Source organism: Pholis gunnellus (genome assembly GCF_910591455.1).
Source record: "Pholis gunnellus genome assembly, chromosome: 22".
Taxonomy (NCBI): Eukaryota; Metazoa; Chordata; class Actinopteri; order Perciformes; family Pholidae; genus Pholis; species Pholis gunnellus.
In genome coordinates, this window is record NC_136549.1 from 5,721,257 (window position 1) to 5,741,023 (window position 19,767).

A 19,767-nucleotide genomic window follows, 5' to 3' on the forward strand; every position below is an offset into this window, starting at 1 on the left:
AACAGACAATATAAAGAACCCGGTTAAAAAGTGTATGCCTACATTGCAATTCCTATTCATGAAATGAAATCTTTATTCCTCTTCCGGTAGCCCGTTGGCCTTTTTAATTAGACCGACTGAGACGGAATTCAGGTCATGTCCTCTCCCCACGCACACACGCAAACCTACAAGCGCTCGCCTTTACTCATAAGCGTGTGTGTTGTAGTACCACAGAATCTGATGAACAGGCTGTGGTTGTGTGTTACTCTGAGGTTGCGGGCATACGACGTCCCAACACTGATTGATGAAGAGTTCCTCACTGCGCAGTGCCATGAATGACAAATTGCCAAAAGGGGTGTGTGTGTGTGTGTGTGTGTGTGTGTGTGTGTGTGTGTGTGTGTGTGTGTGTGTGTGTGTGTGTGTGTGTGTGTGTGTGTGTGTGTGTGTGTGTGTGTGTGTGTGTGAGCAGATGGTGTCTCTTGAGTACGAGGGGCGCTAACGACCTTGAGTGAGGCTGAGAGAGAGCGAGAGACGGCAGGGGTCAGTTTGTTTTGGTCCGAGGGTCGGGGCGGAATGGGCGGGGCATTTCTGCTGCTGCTTCCTCACTGCCTTTCCTCCACTCACACAGTGTGCCCGGTCCTCACATACACACACACACACACACACGTGCATGGGGCGTTGACACGGCAACACAATGAGCAGGGACTGGCTTGAGGCAAATCAAGCAAGGTGTTTCCTGTGACCTGGATGACTGCTGCGTCAACGCAGACACACTCGTCTGGCACGACACTCGCATGCACGTGTGTGTGTCTGATAACTGATTTGACTCTCTCCTCCTTCAATTAGAGTTGATTAATTTCTCATTGTATAAATGTGTGTGTCAAGTGAAAACAGCTGTATTCAAGTCTGTGATATTCATCCTTTATTCATGCTTGTTCATGCTTTATTCATGTGCTGTTGAAGCATTTGCAGAGTGAATGAGTATTGGATTAAAAGCAGCTTTACGTTATTCATGAGCTGAGATATTTTGGTTTGTACGGAGGCTTCTGGAATCCCCCCAGGCTGTGTGTGTACACACACACACACACACACACACACACACACACACACACACACCAACAACAAGGCAGTCTCCTAAATGTTGTGTGCATTTGTCTATTTGTGCATCAGTCCATTTCAGCTGGACTAAGGCTGACTGGGTGTTTCTGTGTTTCACAGGCCGCACACTGCCCTGCTATGGAGAAGATGAAGAGGATTAAGAAGCGGCTGTCGTTAACACTCCGCTCCAGTCAGACCATCGACGAGTCTCTGTCTGAGCTGGCCGAGCAGATGACCATCGAGGACGGAGGCACCAAGGACAATGGTAAGAATTCAACCTATTTAAAAAAAAAAACACACATCTGGGAATTTAAAAAATGCAAGTTTTTACTGAGGGATTCTGGTGTATAATCAGCAGCGGATTGGCATTGATGACCTCACTTACTGTTAACTACTGTATATCATCATCATCTTTTTACTGTAGAAAACACAACTTTTGACTGCATGGGGACATAAAATGCGGTTGACAAATGTGTTTGAAGGGAATCTCCTCCTTTTAAAAAAAGAAAAATCTGGGTAAAACTGTACTTAAATTGCAGTTCATGCAAAAAAAAATATGGTTGAGAATCAGGTCAGATTCTTCATCTTCATCTTCATATAAATGTCTGTCAGCAGGCATGGAAAATCACACACACAGAGAGCTTTCAGTGTCTTGGTAGCTCTTAGGGTTGTTTAAATTATGAAGCACAGAAGTTTACAGCGTGTGTGTCAGTAACGGCTGTAATGGACTCCCAGTGAGTAGCTCTCTATCAAGTTATGTAACGGGAGTAAAAACACACACAGAGATAGAGCAGCTCAGCAAGTGAAAAGGTAGTGTGTATACATAGTGAGCAACACACCCTGTCTAAAAAATGATCACGTGGCTCCGTAATAATGATACACGCCAAGTGAAGAGGAGACAATGAAGGTACTCTGTTATCTCTCATCAAACCCACATTTTCATTGGTTTAATGTTAATTGTTCAGTACGGGTTTTATATGTGACCCAGTGACTCCTAAATGGAAATATGAGACATATCATATTTACCATCAGTTGCTGAAAAGCTTTCTATAATTCATGCTCAACTTGTAATTCTGCTACGGCTGACAAGCACCCGAGGGCAGCACGCTGTTAGAATGTGAGGTTGACTTGTGGGAACACGGCACAGTCCGTCGCGACAGAGTTTAAAAGGTTGGCTGAACGAAAAGAAAGTTGGCAGGAGCAGAAAGATAAACCCACAAGTTGCGAGAGACTTATGGCCTCTAATGCAGATCAGAACGGGACCGTTTAAGACCTTTTTCATGAGGGTGCAGCAGCTGGACTCTGTCAGCCACTCGGCCCACAGGGAGAACACTGGGTCCTAATGTTTGCTCACAGGGTTTCCTCGCAGGCTGCGATTGGACATTCGATCGCTTATCGGAGCCCGTGAGTGAGGCTGCTACTTTTTCCGCATTGGTGGAGTAACATAATCGCCCTTTAGTTCCCATCAGTTTTCCAGTACTGCTACTGTCGTGCAAATGATGTGAAGCTACAGCCAGCAGGCGGTTAGGTTAGCTTGCCAAAAGATAACAAAATCCACCTGTTTGCACCTGTAACTATGTGTTCGCGGCAGAAAGAGAACTCTCGGCAACAAAGTGAATATTTTCAGAAATATTTCACAAAACTGCTCAATTTCCTTGTGAGCAGAACAGTTTGTGTAACATTTGATTTTGCCCATATCGAGCCAGTTACTCAAACCTAACGTGGTGCAACATTGCATAACTTTGGAGAATATTTGATGTCCGTTTTCATCTATTTATACACATTTCTCCCTAATTTAGGCTGATGTTTGGTATTTTTGGAACCGCCGGGTCTTAGACTTTAAATGTCAAATAAAGTCCTGTAGGTTTAAAGAAAGCTTGGCCGCACAGCGTGTGTTTGAAACGAAGAGCTCACTGCAGTGGGTTGAGGAAGATGAGAGATGATATTTAGTTTCACCATGTTTGTATCTGATGTTGGTTATTGAAGATAATTGCGATGCGGCTGCAAAGCCGCCGTTGATTCATGGCCGTTGTTGTTCTGTTGCGTTTCAGAGCCCTTCATGAGGAACGGCCGCCCCCCCACCTCGCACAGCATGCACTCGTTCCTGCACCAGTACACCGGCTCCTTCAAGAAGCCCCCACTCCGCCGGCCGCACAGCGTCATCGGCGGCACCCTGGGGTCCTTCATGGCAATGCCACGCAACGGCAGTCGTCTAGGTGAGACACACACACACACACACACACACACATACACAAACACATGTTCACACACTCGCACGCAAGGAAGGAAGGAAGTGAGTAGAGTGAGAGTGCAGATGGCATCCGGGAACAGACAGAAAACGTGTCACGGCCCTGACATTTTCCATCCTGCTTCTTAATACTCGAGCGCACACTGCTGGCCAGAGTGACTGGGTGTCCACATCCACGAGTGACAGATGGATGGGGGATTCAGTCAAACATGACGCGGTTCCCCGCCGCGAGCTGATTCACCACTATCGACCCGTGGCAGCGAGTCTCGAACCAAAGGGTGACGAGATGATTCAGAGGACAACGTGAAAGAGAGGAACAAAGTGTTGTGGGTATCATGATCTACCAGCCCATGGGCTCTCTAAATGTTCAGTCAAGCAAGCATGGCAGGATCTGGAGGGACAAACAAACGCTTTGATTATCTTACTCACATTTCGTATGCCAAGCGTCAGTTGCTGGAAATCTTTAACTTTATCTGTTTGTGCTCTAGACCTACAGATCAAGACTGATCTGTTGAGGCTTCAATTGATGCTCTGAGTTAGCTTATTGCAGAGGTTCCCCTCATCATATTTTGGCATCACAGCTTCGTTACCCACCCCTGATTGGTTATGGTGGGGTCAAGATAGAGCTGAAACCGTTAGTCGACTCACTTGACGTGACATTTTGTACAGATATTCATGGTTCCCAGAAGATGAATCCTACTGAAATTGGTGATCTCCTGACTTTTCCTCTAGTGCCACCAGATGGTTGACATTTTTCACTTATCCAGAGAATTATCACTAAACATAGGGAACATTATAGCAGTTAAACATCAGTGTGTTAGCATAATGATGTTAGCATTTAGCTGTGCCTAAGTACAACTTCACAGAAACACTGGCGCGGCTTTAGACTCTTAGTCTTGCTATTAATCATGTTCCAATTGTAGTATTTTCTGATTGTTCCGTTACTACATGCCTTTAAGAATACTGACAGGCATTCCTTCCAGATTCATTATTGATTTCACAGCCTGTGTGATCAGCTACACTTCACTGTACCACACAGATGCTGCTTTAAACCTTAAACAAACATTGTTTAACACTGTTTTGACTGTTTTATATCCACCTGGACAGGCAGCAATAATCAGCATCTGTGCAAACAGTCGGCTGGATTTACCACTTTGAGGTAGTGGAATAATGTTTATTATTTCAGTAAATACGTGGACCCTGATTGATGCTTCTCGAAGCAAATTGTTTTGGCCGCGTGGTACACTAGAGGACCTGTTGAGTCTCGCACTGGACCCTGGCCTAGATAGAGGGACGTGGATCTAAAAACAGGACAGTTAAGTAGGACATTGATGAACCACATACTGCTGCTACACTCTGTGTGATTCTTAGCAAAGCTGCTAAAGACAGTAAAGAGGAACTAGGGAGAGAGAAAGATCACAAAGTCAGAGAAAGAAAGAAAGGAAGGATGTGTGGAGAAGGACAGAAAGACCAAAAGTGTGTGGAAAATCAATTCCTTCAAGGTTTTTGGATAGAAGAAGAAGTGAGGCAAGAGAAGATAAGAGACGTGCAAAAGAACAACAATGTAGGAAGATTATAAAACGGCCTTCAGGGTTTTTGAAGAGCAGCTATCAGGTTTGTCTGTTGGAAGGCAAAGGGATGATGTGAGACGGTGAAAATATTATTGCGAGGGAAAGAATTTGGGAGTTTTTGGAGGAGATGACGGGATAAAATAGCTGGAGATAATGGAGAGGAATGTGAAAGTAAAAGGAGGCTGAAAGGAAAAGAAAGTAGGACGGATGAGATCATTTGCACAGGTAGCGGAGGAATGTGTTGAAGCAACAGCACGAGTCAGATCGGCTGCCGCAAAAGAGAAAACAAGTTAGGAGCGATGGAGAAATATGTCGAGTGAAAGGGAAAGACAGGCGGGAATGGGAAGTGAAAGAAAATGCTGAGGTTTTTGAAGTCGGGCAAGAAACGTGAAAGACAAAGAAGTGACAGAAAAAGGGAAGAGAGACCATTTGGTTTTTCCAAGAGGAGACAAGTTGAAGAAGGAAAGTGGGGCGAGAATGAGTTGTTTGCAAGGTGTTTATAGAGAAAGGCATGCTAGGAAGAATAAAGTGTGGCCGGTATAGGGACAATTATTTTTCAAAGCTTGCATAGAACACATTGTATATATATATATGTGTGTTGAAACAAACAAAACTGCTCCAAAAAATGCGTAGGATGGGTTGAATGCAGTGGTCAAATGTCATGTAGGGGGCCTGTGTGTTTATGACGACTGTAATAAAGTTTATTTATAATTTTTTTAAGCTCTGTATCCATCTGCTTGTGCACGTACAGGCCCGTTTACGTACTGAAACGCGTAGGAACATCTACTTTGTCAGAAATACAACAGCAGAGTGATCGATCTGGTCACAGTGCAGCCAAATAAAGTCGTGCTATTTTGAGAAAAAAGGTCAGTCAATTATTAGCCAATTTCCGTCAGGCCGTGAGCAACCGCAGGCTCATTTCATGCTGCTCATGGCACACGACAGCGGGGTACGATGAAAGTTAGGAGTTGGTTACCTTACTGAGTTTGAGGTGGAGGTCTTCATCAAACGGCTCGCTCTAAATGCTCCTTCTTGTTCCTTTACTCCCTTGCAAATATTGATAATGATATGCGGGACAAAGAAATATAACTGCAGTCTTGTTTTGTGGATGCGTTTTTGATGAGCGATCGTGGTTAGCAGCACTAGCTTCCGTGACAAATGCATCGCGGAATGGTTCACAGTAAGAAGCCGCGCGGTATTTTTGCCACTTTTGACGATGGAGAAATGTTTCAATAGCAGTAACAACAGTAAACAGTGAGGCTGATATCAGGGAAATAGAATCATATCACATGTGGTCATTTGAGCCCTGGGTGGGAATGGCGGACCGCGCCTCTAACAATGAAAACTACTGCATAGAGACCGAATGACAGAATGTAAATACATTGAATAGCTGTCGCTGAAAGTTGGCGACCATAAATAGTGTAAATATCTTAACTTCATTTATATAATTCAATCCGAAATAAATGATTTCATTGTTTTCCCAATTAAGAACCAAACCATTGACGTTCTGTCATCGATACGCATAACATTGCTGTGACAACTGCTGTTACAATATCACCATGAGTTTGTTGGTACTCACAGTTAGGAGAGATGCTGAATGTGCACAGACTCTCAAACACAAGTAGAAATTGATCAACCTGGTTGTGTAGTACTTAAAGCAGAGTTTGATTGACTGCTGTCTCCTCTTAACGGACCGGTAGGGGCAGCAAGGGATCAGTAGCAAATAGGCCTTTACGGCAATCGACTCGGCTACAAACAAACCTTACCTCGTCTGTCGCTGGACTCATTTTGGCCTTTTTTGGCTAAAAAAACTGAGATCCTTAGAAAAGTTTGATCTGGAGTATTTGCCGATTACTTACGTATCCAACCAATATGTTATGATCCACGACACAAGATGAATATATCCCCATTTTTATATAGCCGCCATCTTGACTGTAAGGGAGCCGTGAGGGGCGATTGAGTGAGACTCAGCTCTTCTTTGTTTGGGAGGGGAGAGGGAGACACACCTGGAAGAGCTCTGCACTCTACTGAGTGTGCTTTTAAAGTGGATAAAATGGGGCCCCTTGGGAAAACAGAGGAGATGGATGAAGGTAGATGGTTGAATAGGCAAAAGAGAAAAAAAATGGATGAAGAAATGAGGAAGGATGTGGAGCAGATGGAAACCTTGCAACAATTTCCTGTTCCTCCCGTATTTCTAATTCTTTGCATCTCCCTCACCTTTTCCTATATCATGTCTTTCTATTTTTTAATCTTTTTAAGCAAGACAGACAGGACATGTCTTCTTGCCTTCTCTATTGTGGTGAATTCCACAGGCAGTTTATTTCTGGCTTTATTGGGCAAAAACTATAATAACCCTTCAGCATCTTGTAATTCAAATAGACTTCTGCGCCTCTTGTTGGGTCTGTTATTAGGCTTTGAGAAAATATAGCCTATGACGGGAGACTTTGACCAATCACAGGTCATTTCAGAAAGAGGGTGTTCCTATTGGCTGTTCTACAAATGCAAAGCGTGTGCAGGTCCCTTCAGGGAAAGCCTCACTCAACACAGGAAAAGTTGCTACCCCAACATTGGCATCAGCTACCTACACTGCAAAGCAACCCCAAAAAAAGGAAGGAGGACTCATCCAAAAGGAAGTGACAATATCGGTGAAGCGTTTCAGAGATAATAATTTAGCCTTCTGCCAAACTCACGCTGAGGTAAACACAAACCTAAGCTAATAGCAACCTTTTCTCTCCATCTCTAAAAAGGCTTCACCGATATCGAAGCGAAAGGTTTATCTGGACTCTTTGCCCAATGACACCAAACATAAACTGCCTACCCCAGACCTCCTGTACTATATCAAGTTCTCCCACTCTAACCGAAGCCAAAGTTCAGACGGCAGCGCAGCAAGACGAACCTCACTTCAACCATCCGTGGAAAACAGAGTGACATGCGGAGTAGGATTGAACGGGTCAGGCCCAAGAGGAAAATCCTGAAAACGTCTTGGGTTCTAAAAGTGGATCAGTATTTCCTTCAATCTGACGAGACTTTGTTTTTTTTCTTTTTTTACCAGATGACCACAGACAGGTTCACATTCTGGGGCAAAGTGTTCCTCTGGGTTGTGGCCAAACCGCGGAGCACAGAAATAGGACTTTACAGTATGAAGGGAAGTTTGTTAATAAGGCGCATGAATAGAGTAAAAACACAATAATTCTCCCCTGAAATCTAGACTAAAAAGGATAATTAATTATCTCCGTTGTGATATTTAGAGAGTTAATCAGGTTTATCGTGTTTGAAATAATTGAAACACTTGATCTACACCAACAGAGGAATTCTTCCTCATTTCTCTGCTCGGCTTTCTCGTTAGATGACAGACTGCATGGTTGGAGGCGCTGACACGCTGATGACAGAGAGCTGCTCAACCATGGCTACTCATTAACCGTGTGTGTGTGTGTGTGTGTGTGTGTGTGTGTGGGTGGGGGGGTGGGGGGGGGGGGGGGGGGTTTGCATGTGGTTTGTACATCAGTGTGTTTGCTCCTGCTGTACTCTGGTAGTCGTGGTAGTTTTATTGCCCTGGTGGAAGTGGTGCTGGTTAGAGAGCTTAATATTTGGCCTCTGGGGTTACAAGGGTGTGAGAGGGGGATGAGAGGGAGAGAGGGAGAGAGAGTGATGGGTAGAGAGACATAGAGAGTCAGACAGAAGGCGTGGTCAACTAAAGATGTGCATTTCATGACATCTTCACCACTGTGCGGTTTGAGGGCCAGTCGAAAGCTAATTCTGTTCACTCTATATTAGTGACTAATGTTAATAATTAAATAATAATAAAAATAGCAACAGTAATGATAGCTCTGTTGTCTATCCTGGTCAAAATTGATTTAAAAGAAGAGTCCAGATTAGAGTTCCTAAAGTCAACAAATACAGTGTTCATCAAATCAAGTGCTTGAACATTCATTCAGTTGTTGGATTAGTTGATTGACAGAGAATTAATTGGCAACAATTGTAATCATCGATGACTCATTCAAGTCTTTTATCAACCTAAATGTCAAACGGTCTCTGGTTCCAGCTCCTCAGAAGTCACGATTTGCTGCTTTTCTCTTTTCTTTTGAATATTTTACAGTAAATTGAAGAATCCCCTTCGGCTTTAAGAGGTTTTGATTTGGAATTTCTCACTTTTATCTGACATTTTATGGACCGAATAATGGATTCATTGGAAATACAATCAATTGTTGCAGCCCTAGTCAATCCATTTGCACATATAAATATATATTTCTATATCTAATAAATGTTTATGACCAGCAGATAAACATGTAATAGTTTATAACACACTATATATATAATGAAGTTGTAAGCATATAATTATAACTCACAAGAGGAGGCTGCTGTATTATTAAATCATGAATTACAATATAGAAAAAAACTGTTGTCATAATATAAAATAAGTCTTCATAGGAGAAGTTATATTGTTGTATAACTTGTGTTTATATAGTGCAGGGGTGGCCAACCAGTCAGAGACTGAACATCACCCTATCCCTTCCTCACACACACACATATCTTTGCTCAGCCAGATTTATTGTAAATGTCACACACCAACATGATAATGACAGAAATTGACTCCTAAGACCACAGGCCAGTCATGTTCAACAATGAACATTGTGTGCACTGTCTCACACAGACAAACTCTCAGTTCAACTAAGTCCACAAACAAAAATATAATAATTTACAATAGCGTTTTTCTTTTACTATGCATGTTACTTAGTGGGACATTCCTTGCCTTGAACAATCCTCTTCAAATCTGGCTTGTATTCCGTTGTTGCCACTCGAAGCAATTCTTTCACATGGGTGTCAGTCAGAACAGATCGATGCTTTGATTTCACGTGTTTCAGGGTAGAAAACACAGACTCGCAGACGTATGTTGACCCAAACATTGACAGTATCTTAAGCGCAGCCCGTTTGACATTGGGGTATTTTTTCATTGGCACACTTTTCCAGAACTCAATGGTCCCGTCCCTTAAAGGTTTGAGTTGGTCCTCCTCACAAAGATCGATCATCTCCAACTCAGCCGCATCCTCATCTGTGACTAGCGGGGCTTTCAAACAGTCCGTCTCGGCGTTAAATGGGTCGACGAGGAACGTAATCTGTGGCCGCACATGCGCGTTTGACGAAAATACCGTATTTAACTCAAGCGAAGCGAACACGCACATTAAAAAAACACAAATACAAACTTCGATATGAACGTAAGAGCCGCATGAAACCGGGCAAAGAGCCGCATGCGGCTCGGGAGCCGCGGGTTGGCCACCCCTGATATAGTGCTTATAAATGCTAAATGGGGGAGTTAAAGTGTCAACGTGATATCAATCAAACTGCAACCTCTCTATCATATTAGACGGACTGGACCAGGTCCGATTTATTGCCACTTTGTACCCTGTTGAACAAATAGCAATACCATGTGTTTCTATTTGTCTTTTTAAGTATTGTATTGTTCTCATTCTGTCTCAGATATTGTGCACGAGAACCTGAAGATGGGCTCCGACGGGGAGAGCGACCAGGCATCGGGAACGTCTTCAGACGAGGTGCAATCTCCGACCGGCGTCTGTCTGAGGAACCGCATCCACCGGCGGATCTCCATGGAGGCGAGTCACACGCACATGCACACAGCAACTGAAAAAAAGAAGAAAAAAGGCTTACATGGCAGCGTTCCACGCGTCACCCCCTCTCCTTCTGCTCTGCTCACCACCTCCTCCTCTCCCCCTAAGCCTCATGGGAGATCTGATGAGGGGGGGGAGGTCTCCTAATGGGCTCTTGGTGTCCAAGAATCATGATATTGATGACAGTCCTGCTCCACGAGGACCACAGCAGCGTCTGGTAAAGAGATGCAATGTGATGGTCTGTGCTGTAAACCCCAGTGATTCTTCTGTATGACGGCCGTCTGCGCGGATCCAGAGCATGCTGGGAGAGGAGTCTCCTTTGTTCCTCTCCTATAGATAGTGAACATATGCCATTCAAAACACCTGCTAAACATCATTTTTATTATTTGCGAAAAAATACCTTTGCAATACGCTAACAAATATTCCATTTTTTACATTTTTAGTAGAGTCCTACCCGAAACAGGGCACAAGACTCCGTCCCCTCCAGTCATTTCCATGTGTTGTTCATATTTTCTGGACGCAGACACGCCTCCTTTCCAACCAAAAGCTGTTTCATCGACCAGAACAAGCTTTTTGAACACCGGCTTGATCAAAGATGATAAATTGGCCTCGGTGGCCCACAGGGTACCTCAGACACAGTAACGTGTACGAGCTCAGCAAATGAAGTATGACCAAGATGAATCGTAGGAAGAAAAAAAAGAACTCCTCATGATTATCAGGGGACTCGTTTGCCTGCAAGTTTGTAATTTCACGGTGTGTTTTTTTTTATGAATTCACTGAGACACTCTTGCTGCAGGCCACCACTAATTTATCCGGCATCTGTTCTATTGTTTCACACGAGCTGTTATAAAAGCTTGAAACGGTGGTGAACCTCTTCTTTTTGCAGATCAAATGATGCTACATTTTGGTTATGCTGTACTTGCTCCACATTGAATGCAGACGTTCCAAATATGTCATCTTCATCTTTAGAAATATTGAAACCCAGAGGGAGTTTTCATCTGTAGAGGACGAGCGTCTCAGCCTGGAGGCCTCCTGCCCCCTGCTGGCAGAGGAGCGAATGTGACAAAATCAACCTTGAAAACATCCTTCTGTCACACGCACACGCACACGCACACACACACCGCGACCTATTTTTCGCTTGCTTTGGGTGTTTTTCACATCTGTAGGTGCACAAAACTAGAGGAGCTCAAGTATCTGGTGATAATAAGTCGACCTGGTGCCCACACACACACACACACACACACACAAGCTCTGAAACCATGAGCGGAAGTGCGCTGCTCTTCTTGTGGTTCTTGAGGATTTAATTAAGCCGTATTGTTTCAGTAAGGAGGTTAAGGTCACAGAGTACGCTTGCTAATCGACAGCAGTGTTGTGCATCCACTCGTCGTCACTGCAGACATTTTTTTATATATTTAAAGGAGACACTGTTGGGCTTCCTCAATCATAAAATACTGCACCTCAAACATTGACGTATAATACCAGTGAGAGGGTGGAGGGATGGCAGCTGAATATTACATGGAGAATTCAGTCAATACTAATCTTTTTAAACGTTGTTACGAACTTAGGTGGGCTGAATATAGTGTAGACATTATATTACCGTTATATTAGGCAATGTGTAATGCGGTGTACAAGTTTAGAAAGGGGTGGTGTCCTAAATCTCTGTGTACAATGCCATGACAGGTGCATGACTTTACCTTCCACTTCACAGCAATACCAGCACAAGTTTGATTCTGTGCATGCACAGATTAATGTGAGCCTTTGTATATTTCTATATTTCTATTATTTATAAAACTTTACACCTAAATCCCAACAACCCCAGTGATGTATTTATGTTACTTTCACCTCCTGTTCACTTATTTGAGTTGTTTATTTGTGGCTGCACGGTTATGGCCAAAATAATTCTCATGATTAATATTGAGATCACAATTATTTGTCACGATTTTTCATTGATTTTAGGGACAAAATACTTTATTGCACATTTAAATGAACAGAGCACTGCTTTCACTTGTTTTGTACTACATTCCTGCCAATGATCAGATCTTTGCATCAAAATAATTTTATATGCAACAGAGTTTTCTATGAGAAGCATTTTAAATATCTGTCGATCATTTTTCATTTAATTGTGGGAAGCCCAAAACGGTGATCGGGTTAATATTCTATATATTGTTCAGCCCTAATGCTCTATTGTGTTAACCTTTATGTAAACATGGGAATAATCATTTTGAGTGCAACTAAGTGCACATTTGCTTCTATTTGCATGTAAAATCAACACCGGCTTTGGAATGACCCAGCACGGATCGCAATCCAAATAACAAATTTAGGATGCAAGTACGGCTGTTGCAACTAATAAATAAAACAATAATTATTTTCCATGAATCTGTCCACAAGTTCAGTTTGATCAACATTCATTATTTCAACACTATATGCAAGTGCTGACATTTTTTAAACATTTTTTTTTTAAACAAGGCTGACAAAGTGTTGACAAAACAACTTAAATAGTTAAAAATTAAATAAAAAATCAAGACGAGTTAATAGAAATGGAAGAAATGCTTCGAGGACAGACGGTCTGTTGTGGACTGACATTAAATGATGACTTTTAAAGACACCAGTTTAACCAGAGGGAAAGCAACACTGTTATATAACTTCCCCTCCTCGAGACACCGATCTGCTCTCCATAATTGGAGCTTCTACTTGAACTCTCACTTGTCATAATACATGACAAAGCGTCGCGGTAATGGAACGCGAGCGGTCGACTTGATGGTATTCGTGGAAAGGCCAGAACTTGAAAGTGCGTACGATGAGCAAACAGATGTGACGTCTTCTCTCGCTGTATTTTTACTCCAATCGCCCTCGTTTTTTTATCCTCGCATCACTCGGCATCGTGTCAGTTCGTCGCTATCAGATGTGCTCTTATTTTGATCCTGAAATAGATATGATCAGTCATCCACAACAATGAGACATGAGCTCAGTAATGCTGATGATGACAGCTTGCGCTGTGAAGACAGACTGTGAATACAAGCTTTAAAGAACATATGTGTGTGTGTGTGTGTGTGTGTGTGTGTGTGTGTGTGTGTGTGTGTGTGTTTTTTATCCTTGCCTCGTTCTCTCGCTGTTCTGCTTTCAGCTGTGTGTTTTCACACACCTGAAAGCTAATAACCATCCTTTCATGTGGTTACCTCACCGTGAGTGCTGAAGTGTGCCGAGTATGAGTAGCTTGAATTTGCCTTTTATATATTCAGCTTCTTTTACAAAGGTGCAAAACTCCTTGCCCAAAGATATCCCAGCTCCACTACAGGAATGTCAAATCACAAGCTCAGTTACCATTCAAAACATTTAAACAATATTTTTTTGTATGTGTGTGTTTTTAGGACCTCAACAAGCGCCTGTCTCTGCCGGCCGACATCCGAATTCCTGACGGTTACCTGGAGAAGCTGCAGCTCACCAGCCCGCAGTTTGACCAGCCGCTCAGCCGTCGCTCCCGCAGAGCCTCGCTGGTCAGTGTGTGTGTGTGTGTGTGTGTGTGTGTGTGTGTGTGTGTGTGTGTGTGTGTGTGTGTGTCCGTGTGTTTATTGCTCTGCAGCGCAGACTCCCTCTGTGCAAGTCACCATGGCAACTGGCCCGCTGTGAGACCGGGATGGATTAATAGGGAGTCACAAGCGCTCACCTCCTGCCCATCAAATTAGATCATCGTACTACAGCTGCGGTGTGATTATGCAGCTTTGTTGCAGACTTTCGTCGACATCGCAGGTTTATGTATGTATCAGAAGTTCGTCAACAGAAGTTATTGTTGTAGCCAACCGGATACTTGTTCTTGAAGTAAGACGTGCTGCTTTTCTTGCCCGTTTAGTGCTTTGATATATTCTCGTTCTACTTTTGGCTGATTCGGTCCTGCCAGCTGAAGAGGATGCCGGTACTTTGATACTGAGGAAGACGTAACAACCTGATGATTCTCAGCAAACTCTGCTATAAGGAGTGTCTTTTTTTTCCTATTGTTTCTAAGTGGGTTTATGGATGTTTATTCATGAAGGACATGTGTGTGTGTGTGTGTGTGTATCATACCCGTGTATTCAGATTTGACTGAGTTATGATTCCGAGAAGGAAATTGGGCGCTGAGTGTATTAACTACTCGCTGCTTGAAAACGTCCGATGTAAACCATCGACTGTGCTCGTCATGTTTGATGTGAGTCAGAAACAAAGACTCAATATACAGAGAAATCCATCACAGAAGAGGCACAGAGAACTGTGAACAGCAAAAGAAGATGAAACAGATGACCTCATTCCTGCGTTATGTTTTGAGTTTATGTGAAGATGCATCTAAAGGTTTGGGGAAGCTTCACTTCCCGAATGAAAAGATCCTGTAAGTGTGTTGAAATGAGCTTTATTCTGGTGTTGCAGGAACAGTTTAACCACAGATTGAGCATATTGCAGAATCCAAAATGGGACTTTAACCGTGTCTAAATCTGTGCCTAAAGTGACTTTGTCCTCTTGTCTTTTCCTCAGTCGGAGATTGGTTTTGGCAAGTTGGAGACGTACATTAAGCTGGACAAACTGGGAGAGGTGAGGAACTCCTGAAATCCCATCCGACGCTGTTAATGAAGGCAATATGTTTCACAGCTCACGTTAAGTCCGTAATATTAAACCAGCGTTGTGTGTTGCGTTCAGGGAACCTACGCCACAGTATTTAAAGGGCGCAGCAAGCTGACGGACAACCTCGTGGCACTGAAGGAGATCCGGCTGGAGCACGAGGAGGGAGCGCCATGCACCGCCATCAGAGAAGGTAATCGCCTTTGGTCTCCTCCATTTTACACCTTTCACCAACAAAAATGCATATTAATAACGTTTGTCTGTGAAATACTTTTTGAATTGGAGTCAATTTAAAAAGTGTGACATCGGTCTGTCTTTGTCTCTGTCTGTAGTGTCGTTGCTGAAGGACCTCAAACACGCCAACATCGTGACGCTTCACGACATCGTCCACACTGAAAAGAGCCTCACGCTCGTCTTTGAGTATCTGGTAAGACTCGCTCCTTCCGTACCTTTCTCTTTTGCCAATCCTCTCAGGTTAATTTATCCCTCAACATCACTACACTCAATGAAAGGGAAAACCGTTCACCATTTATGTGGATGTCCAATCAGTGTAGATGCTATATGTAGTCAATTGGAGCAACAAGTTGTGCCGGCGGTGCCTTAAGAAGACTTTAATGCATCAACAGGATGTGTGAAATAGAAGATTGATGAGTCTGAAAGACGAGGTGAAGCGTATGTGGAAAGAGATCTCTGGGTGTCATTGGATCTACTTCCTGTCTGACGGTGTCATTTCTCCCTGTAGGATAAGGACCTGAAGCAGTACATGGATGACTGTGGGAACATAATGAGCATGCACAATGTGAAGGTGAGATCACTGATCTACTTGTTCTGCGCTCTTTACTTTATTGTAATGGTATTGTCCCTTGCTGTTGTGTTTGGGCTGGACCAAATGTTCAATATGAAGTTGCAGTAATGGCCCTTTGACAAAATAGTTCCATGAACTTAATTTAGGGACTAAAAGTCTTTTTTGCACATTTCAGTTTGCATTTACATCCCATCTGAGGAATTGAAAATTAGGCAAATTAGACCAAAAAAAGGATGAAAAGGTGTTTTATGTATAGGACATTTTAATCCCACCAGTTGTGTTCCTTGATTCTCTTTTGAGTGAGATAGTCAAATATCCAACAAGCATTGTATTGCCTCTTATACCTAGTAAAAAGTAAAAGAACATTTTGAACTCTGGGGTTTCACATCACGTTTATCCGCACATCTCTCCAGGTCTTCCTGTTCCAGATTTTGCGAGGGCTGTCGTATTGTCATAAGAGGAAAGTTCTCCACAGAGACCTAAAGCCCCAGAACCTCCTCATCAATGAGAAGGGAGAACTCAAACTGGCTGATTTCGGTAAGCGGAACTACAGCAGCAGCTGTTTCCTTCAAAGCAGTGGAGAATGGCTTCCTGTTGTCCTCGCAGTAAACTCGTGAATTTAAGCTTGAAAATTGTGTGAGAATGCATTTGATGATTTTCAGTTCTGCTCTTTACAGATGCAATGCTTCTCTCCCGTGTAAACAATGTGTCTTGTGTCTTTTACGGGCTGACAGGGCTGGCGAGGGCCAAGTCTGTCCCGACTAAAACCTACTCCAACGAGGTGGTGACTCTTTGGTACCGGCCTCCGGATGTTCTACTGGGATCCTCTGAGTACTCAACGCAGATCGACATGTGGTACGAGCCCCACGAGAACCCCGCCGCTCCCACGACTAACACTTAATCAGTGTTAATCATAGAAAAATAACTCTTTTGCTATTCATTAAATCATTTGAGCCATTCATCAAGTAAAAATACCAAACATTTTGAATCAACAGCATCTGAACATTTACTAACTTATAATAAAAAATGTTTGCAGGGGTGTTGGCTGCATATTCTACGAGATGGCTGCAGGTCGGCCGCTGTTCCCCGGCTCCACCGTGGAGGACGAGCTCCACCTCATCTTCAGGTTACTGGGTGAGTGGCTGCTGCCAGGCCAGAAAACCCCAAAGTGTCACGGCACATGTTTAACCAAACCCGGCAAAACGCCGCATGTCTTGAGTGGCTGTTATTCTCTGACTTCAGGCACACCGACGGAGGATAACTGGCCGGGGATCTCCTCCATCGAAGAGTTTAAATCCTACAACTTCCCCAAATACAAGCCGCAGCCGTTACTCAACCACGCTCCCAGGTACGGTGCTCTACGTTTCTGAGCATGCACGATCGTGTGTGTGTGCATTTTGTTTGTATTTTATGCATCCATGGCATCCTTCGCATGTATACAATAACAGTGTGTTTTTCATGTGCATGTGTGCCGTGGGCAGGAAATCCTGTGGAACATTTCACAGACCACTTCCTTCCTCCCATGAGCCCCCACATTCCTGTCCAGCCCGTGTTGCAGGCAGACAGTAAACCGTTGCTCCTCCTTTTGTCTCCTCTAGGCTGGACGGCGAAGGCATCGAGCTGCTGCTGGCTTTCCTCAGAGTGAGTCTTTACTTCCTGCATAATACCCAGAATGCAAAGCTCATTTCACACCTCTTTTTCATTTATCATTTTCTCATCTTGAAGCACATATTACGCTATCCTACCCATCTTTAACTTATAAACCATTAGTTATTAACACAATATGCTTTCTATTTCTCAGAATGGAGTTACTTACTTAGTATAAATATTGCACTGGTATTCTAAGTTGTATTTCTAGTATCTTTTTAAAATGTTAAATAGATCAGCATAAACGCATCATTATTAGCATTATTACACAAATGATTAGTTGTATTATTGGTCATTTTGCTGCACTAAACTTGTAATTGCTTGATTGATTCTTAAAGTGCATGAATGTTCATTGTGTTCAATTATCTCGCTCTCTGAGCGTTCAGCCACATCTCACGGTCTTGTCACATGACCATGATGTGAACTTTGGGTCACATTACAAGAAAAGGAGGCAATAATTCATCATGAGATAAATACTTCAAACAGCACAACCCTTTAACATTGTAATCCTCTCTCTCTCTCTCTCTCTCTCTCTCTCTCTCTCCCATCATTTGATTTTATCTTCAGTACCATTTGTAGACAGCAGGGGGCAAAGCACTATCAGTGTTCTCCCATACACAGTGTTTCCGGTGGACACTACTCTGGGTTCCTCTTTCTTATGTGCTTTAGTTTATCCGAGTGAATCAATGATTGTTTCCTGTTTCTGTCTCCGCAGTACGAATCTAAGAAGAGGATTTCAGCTGAAGAGGCAATGAAACATTCCCACTTCAGGCAGCTCGGGATGAAAATTCACACACTGCCTGAGAGTGAGTGCTGCAATCTGCCTTTCCTCGGTGCCGTCTTACTGCATTTCTTTTCTTCTTCCCCACTATTTGCTGTGGACTGAAGCTCTCCTCTGTGTTGCAGGTGTATCAATATTCACATTAAAAGAAGTGCAGCTGCAGAGGGACCCTGGTTACAGGAACTCCTCGTACCCAGAGTCAGGTGGGTGGGGAACACATCCACATGCTTCAGCGTTTAACCGTGTTAGATCATCAGACCAAGAAGTAAACTTTTCTTACTTAATATGATCATGTGGCCATCATCACAAAGCAGGTCAAATGAGACTGACGGACACTGACCGGCTTCTAAAGGATTGTCTTTTTTGATCAAGGCAGTTAAAGATACTCTAGTGATGAAGTATTATACTTGATAATAACACCAATAGTCCACACTGAGGCAGAAGTGAAGTTTAAATTTCCCATCATGCAACTGGAATTGCGTCTTTAATTGGACCCACCCCCACCCCTTCGTCCTAAATGTCCACTTCTTGCAAACCACATCTCCAGTGTGTAATTTAGAGTTTCCATAAAAACATTTAAAGTCTCAAAGCCAAAACTCAGATAACCCCGATGACATCATTTTTTTCTTTTATTATGTTTTCCCAGGCTGCGTAGGGATCCTTATTATTATTATTATTATTATTATTATTATTATTATTATTATAAGTAAACTGAGCTTGTAACGTCGGTGATGCCCCTTTTAAACCGTCTAAAAGTAAATATCTATTGATGACGGCTACGTAAAGCATTATTAATGTAAAGCAAAGGCAGTATGGGTATTGTATCTTTTTTTTACTTTTTCCTTTCTCTCCAGGTAACGGCAAGATCAACAGGAGGCAGAGCATGCTATTCTGATGTCTGATGAAGAGGATGGTCGACTGCCCAACTTCATCATCAATTCCCACCAACCTCTCGCATGAGCCCACCTCCCCTTGGACCCCCCCCCCCCCCCCCCCCTTTGTACCTGCACACACACATAAACACGCACACACACCCCTCCGAGCGTGTGACTCTGGGTTGAATCTATTTGGAGACTGTTTATTTATTGGGGGGTTGAGGTTGAATTATTTGCTGCTAAACTACTACTGTCCGTATTTAACACACCGTGTGTGTGTGTGTGTGTGTGTGTGTGCGTGTGGGGGTGTATACATGATGTGAACTCGAGACGCCATGCACAGTTGAGCAGTCAGAAAGGTTACTATTGTTTTACTCCTGACGACGATTCTCCGGCTTCGTTTGAGTTAGAATTCCACTGATGTTGATGTCGACGCTGTGATCCAAGTTGTTGTTCTTGTTGTCGTGGTTGGAGACCAAACGCTTCAGTTTCTTTTTTATAAATATGTATATCTATGTATATATATATATATATATATATATATTTGGAGTTTAT

At 43.1% G+C, this 19,767-nt stretch overlaps 1 protein-coding gene across 1 annotated transcript in view; it reads left to right on the forward strand.

Moving 5' to 3' along the window:
• Positions 1–19,766, forward strand: part of cdk17 (cyclin dependent kinase 17) — a 34,799-nt gene extending 15,033 nt beyond the window's left edge. Inside the window, exons 3-18 of the mRNA XM_079183966.1 lie at positions 1,198–1,342; positions 3,129–3,293; positions 10,372–10,505; positions 13,889–14,014; positions 15,021–15,077; positions 15,183–15,297; positions 15,437–15,531; positions 15,847–15,909; positions 16,323–16,446; positions 16,644–16,764; positions 16,946–17,043; positions 17,152–17,257; positions 17,508–17,550; positions 18,272–18,362; positions 18,463–18,540; positions 19,192–19,766. Of these exons, the coding sequence (XP_079040092.1) occupies positions 1,216–1,342; positions 3,129–3,293; positions 10,372–10,505; positions 13,889–14,014; positions 15,021–15,077; positions 15,183–15,297; positions 15,437–15,531; positions 15,847–15,909; positions 16,323–16,446; positions 16,644–16,764; positions 16,946–17,043; positions 17,152–17,257; positions 17,508–17,550; positions 18,272–18,362; positions 18,463–18,540; positions 19,192–19,232 (1,584 nt within the window). The 5' untranslated portion in view covers positions 1,198–1,215 and the 3' untranslated portion in view covers positions 19,233–19,766. The remainder of the gene's footprint in view (positions 1–1,197; positions 1,343–3,128; positions 3,294–10,371; positions 10,506–13,888; positions 14,015–15,020; positions 15,078–15,182; positions 15,298–15,436; positions 15,532–15,846; positions 15,910–16,322; positions 16,447–16,643; positions 16,765–16,945; positions 17,044–17,151; positions 17,258–17,507; positions 17,551–18,271; positions 18,363–18,462; positions 18,541–19,191) is intronic.
• Position 19,767: the final 1 nt, after the last annotated feature.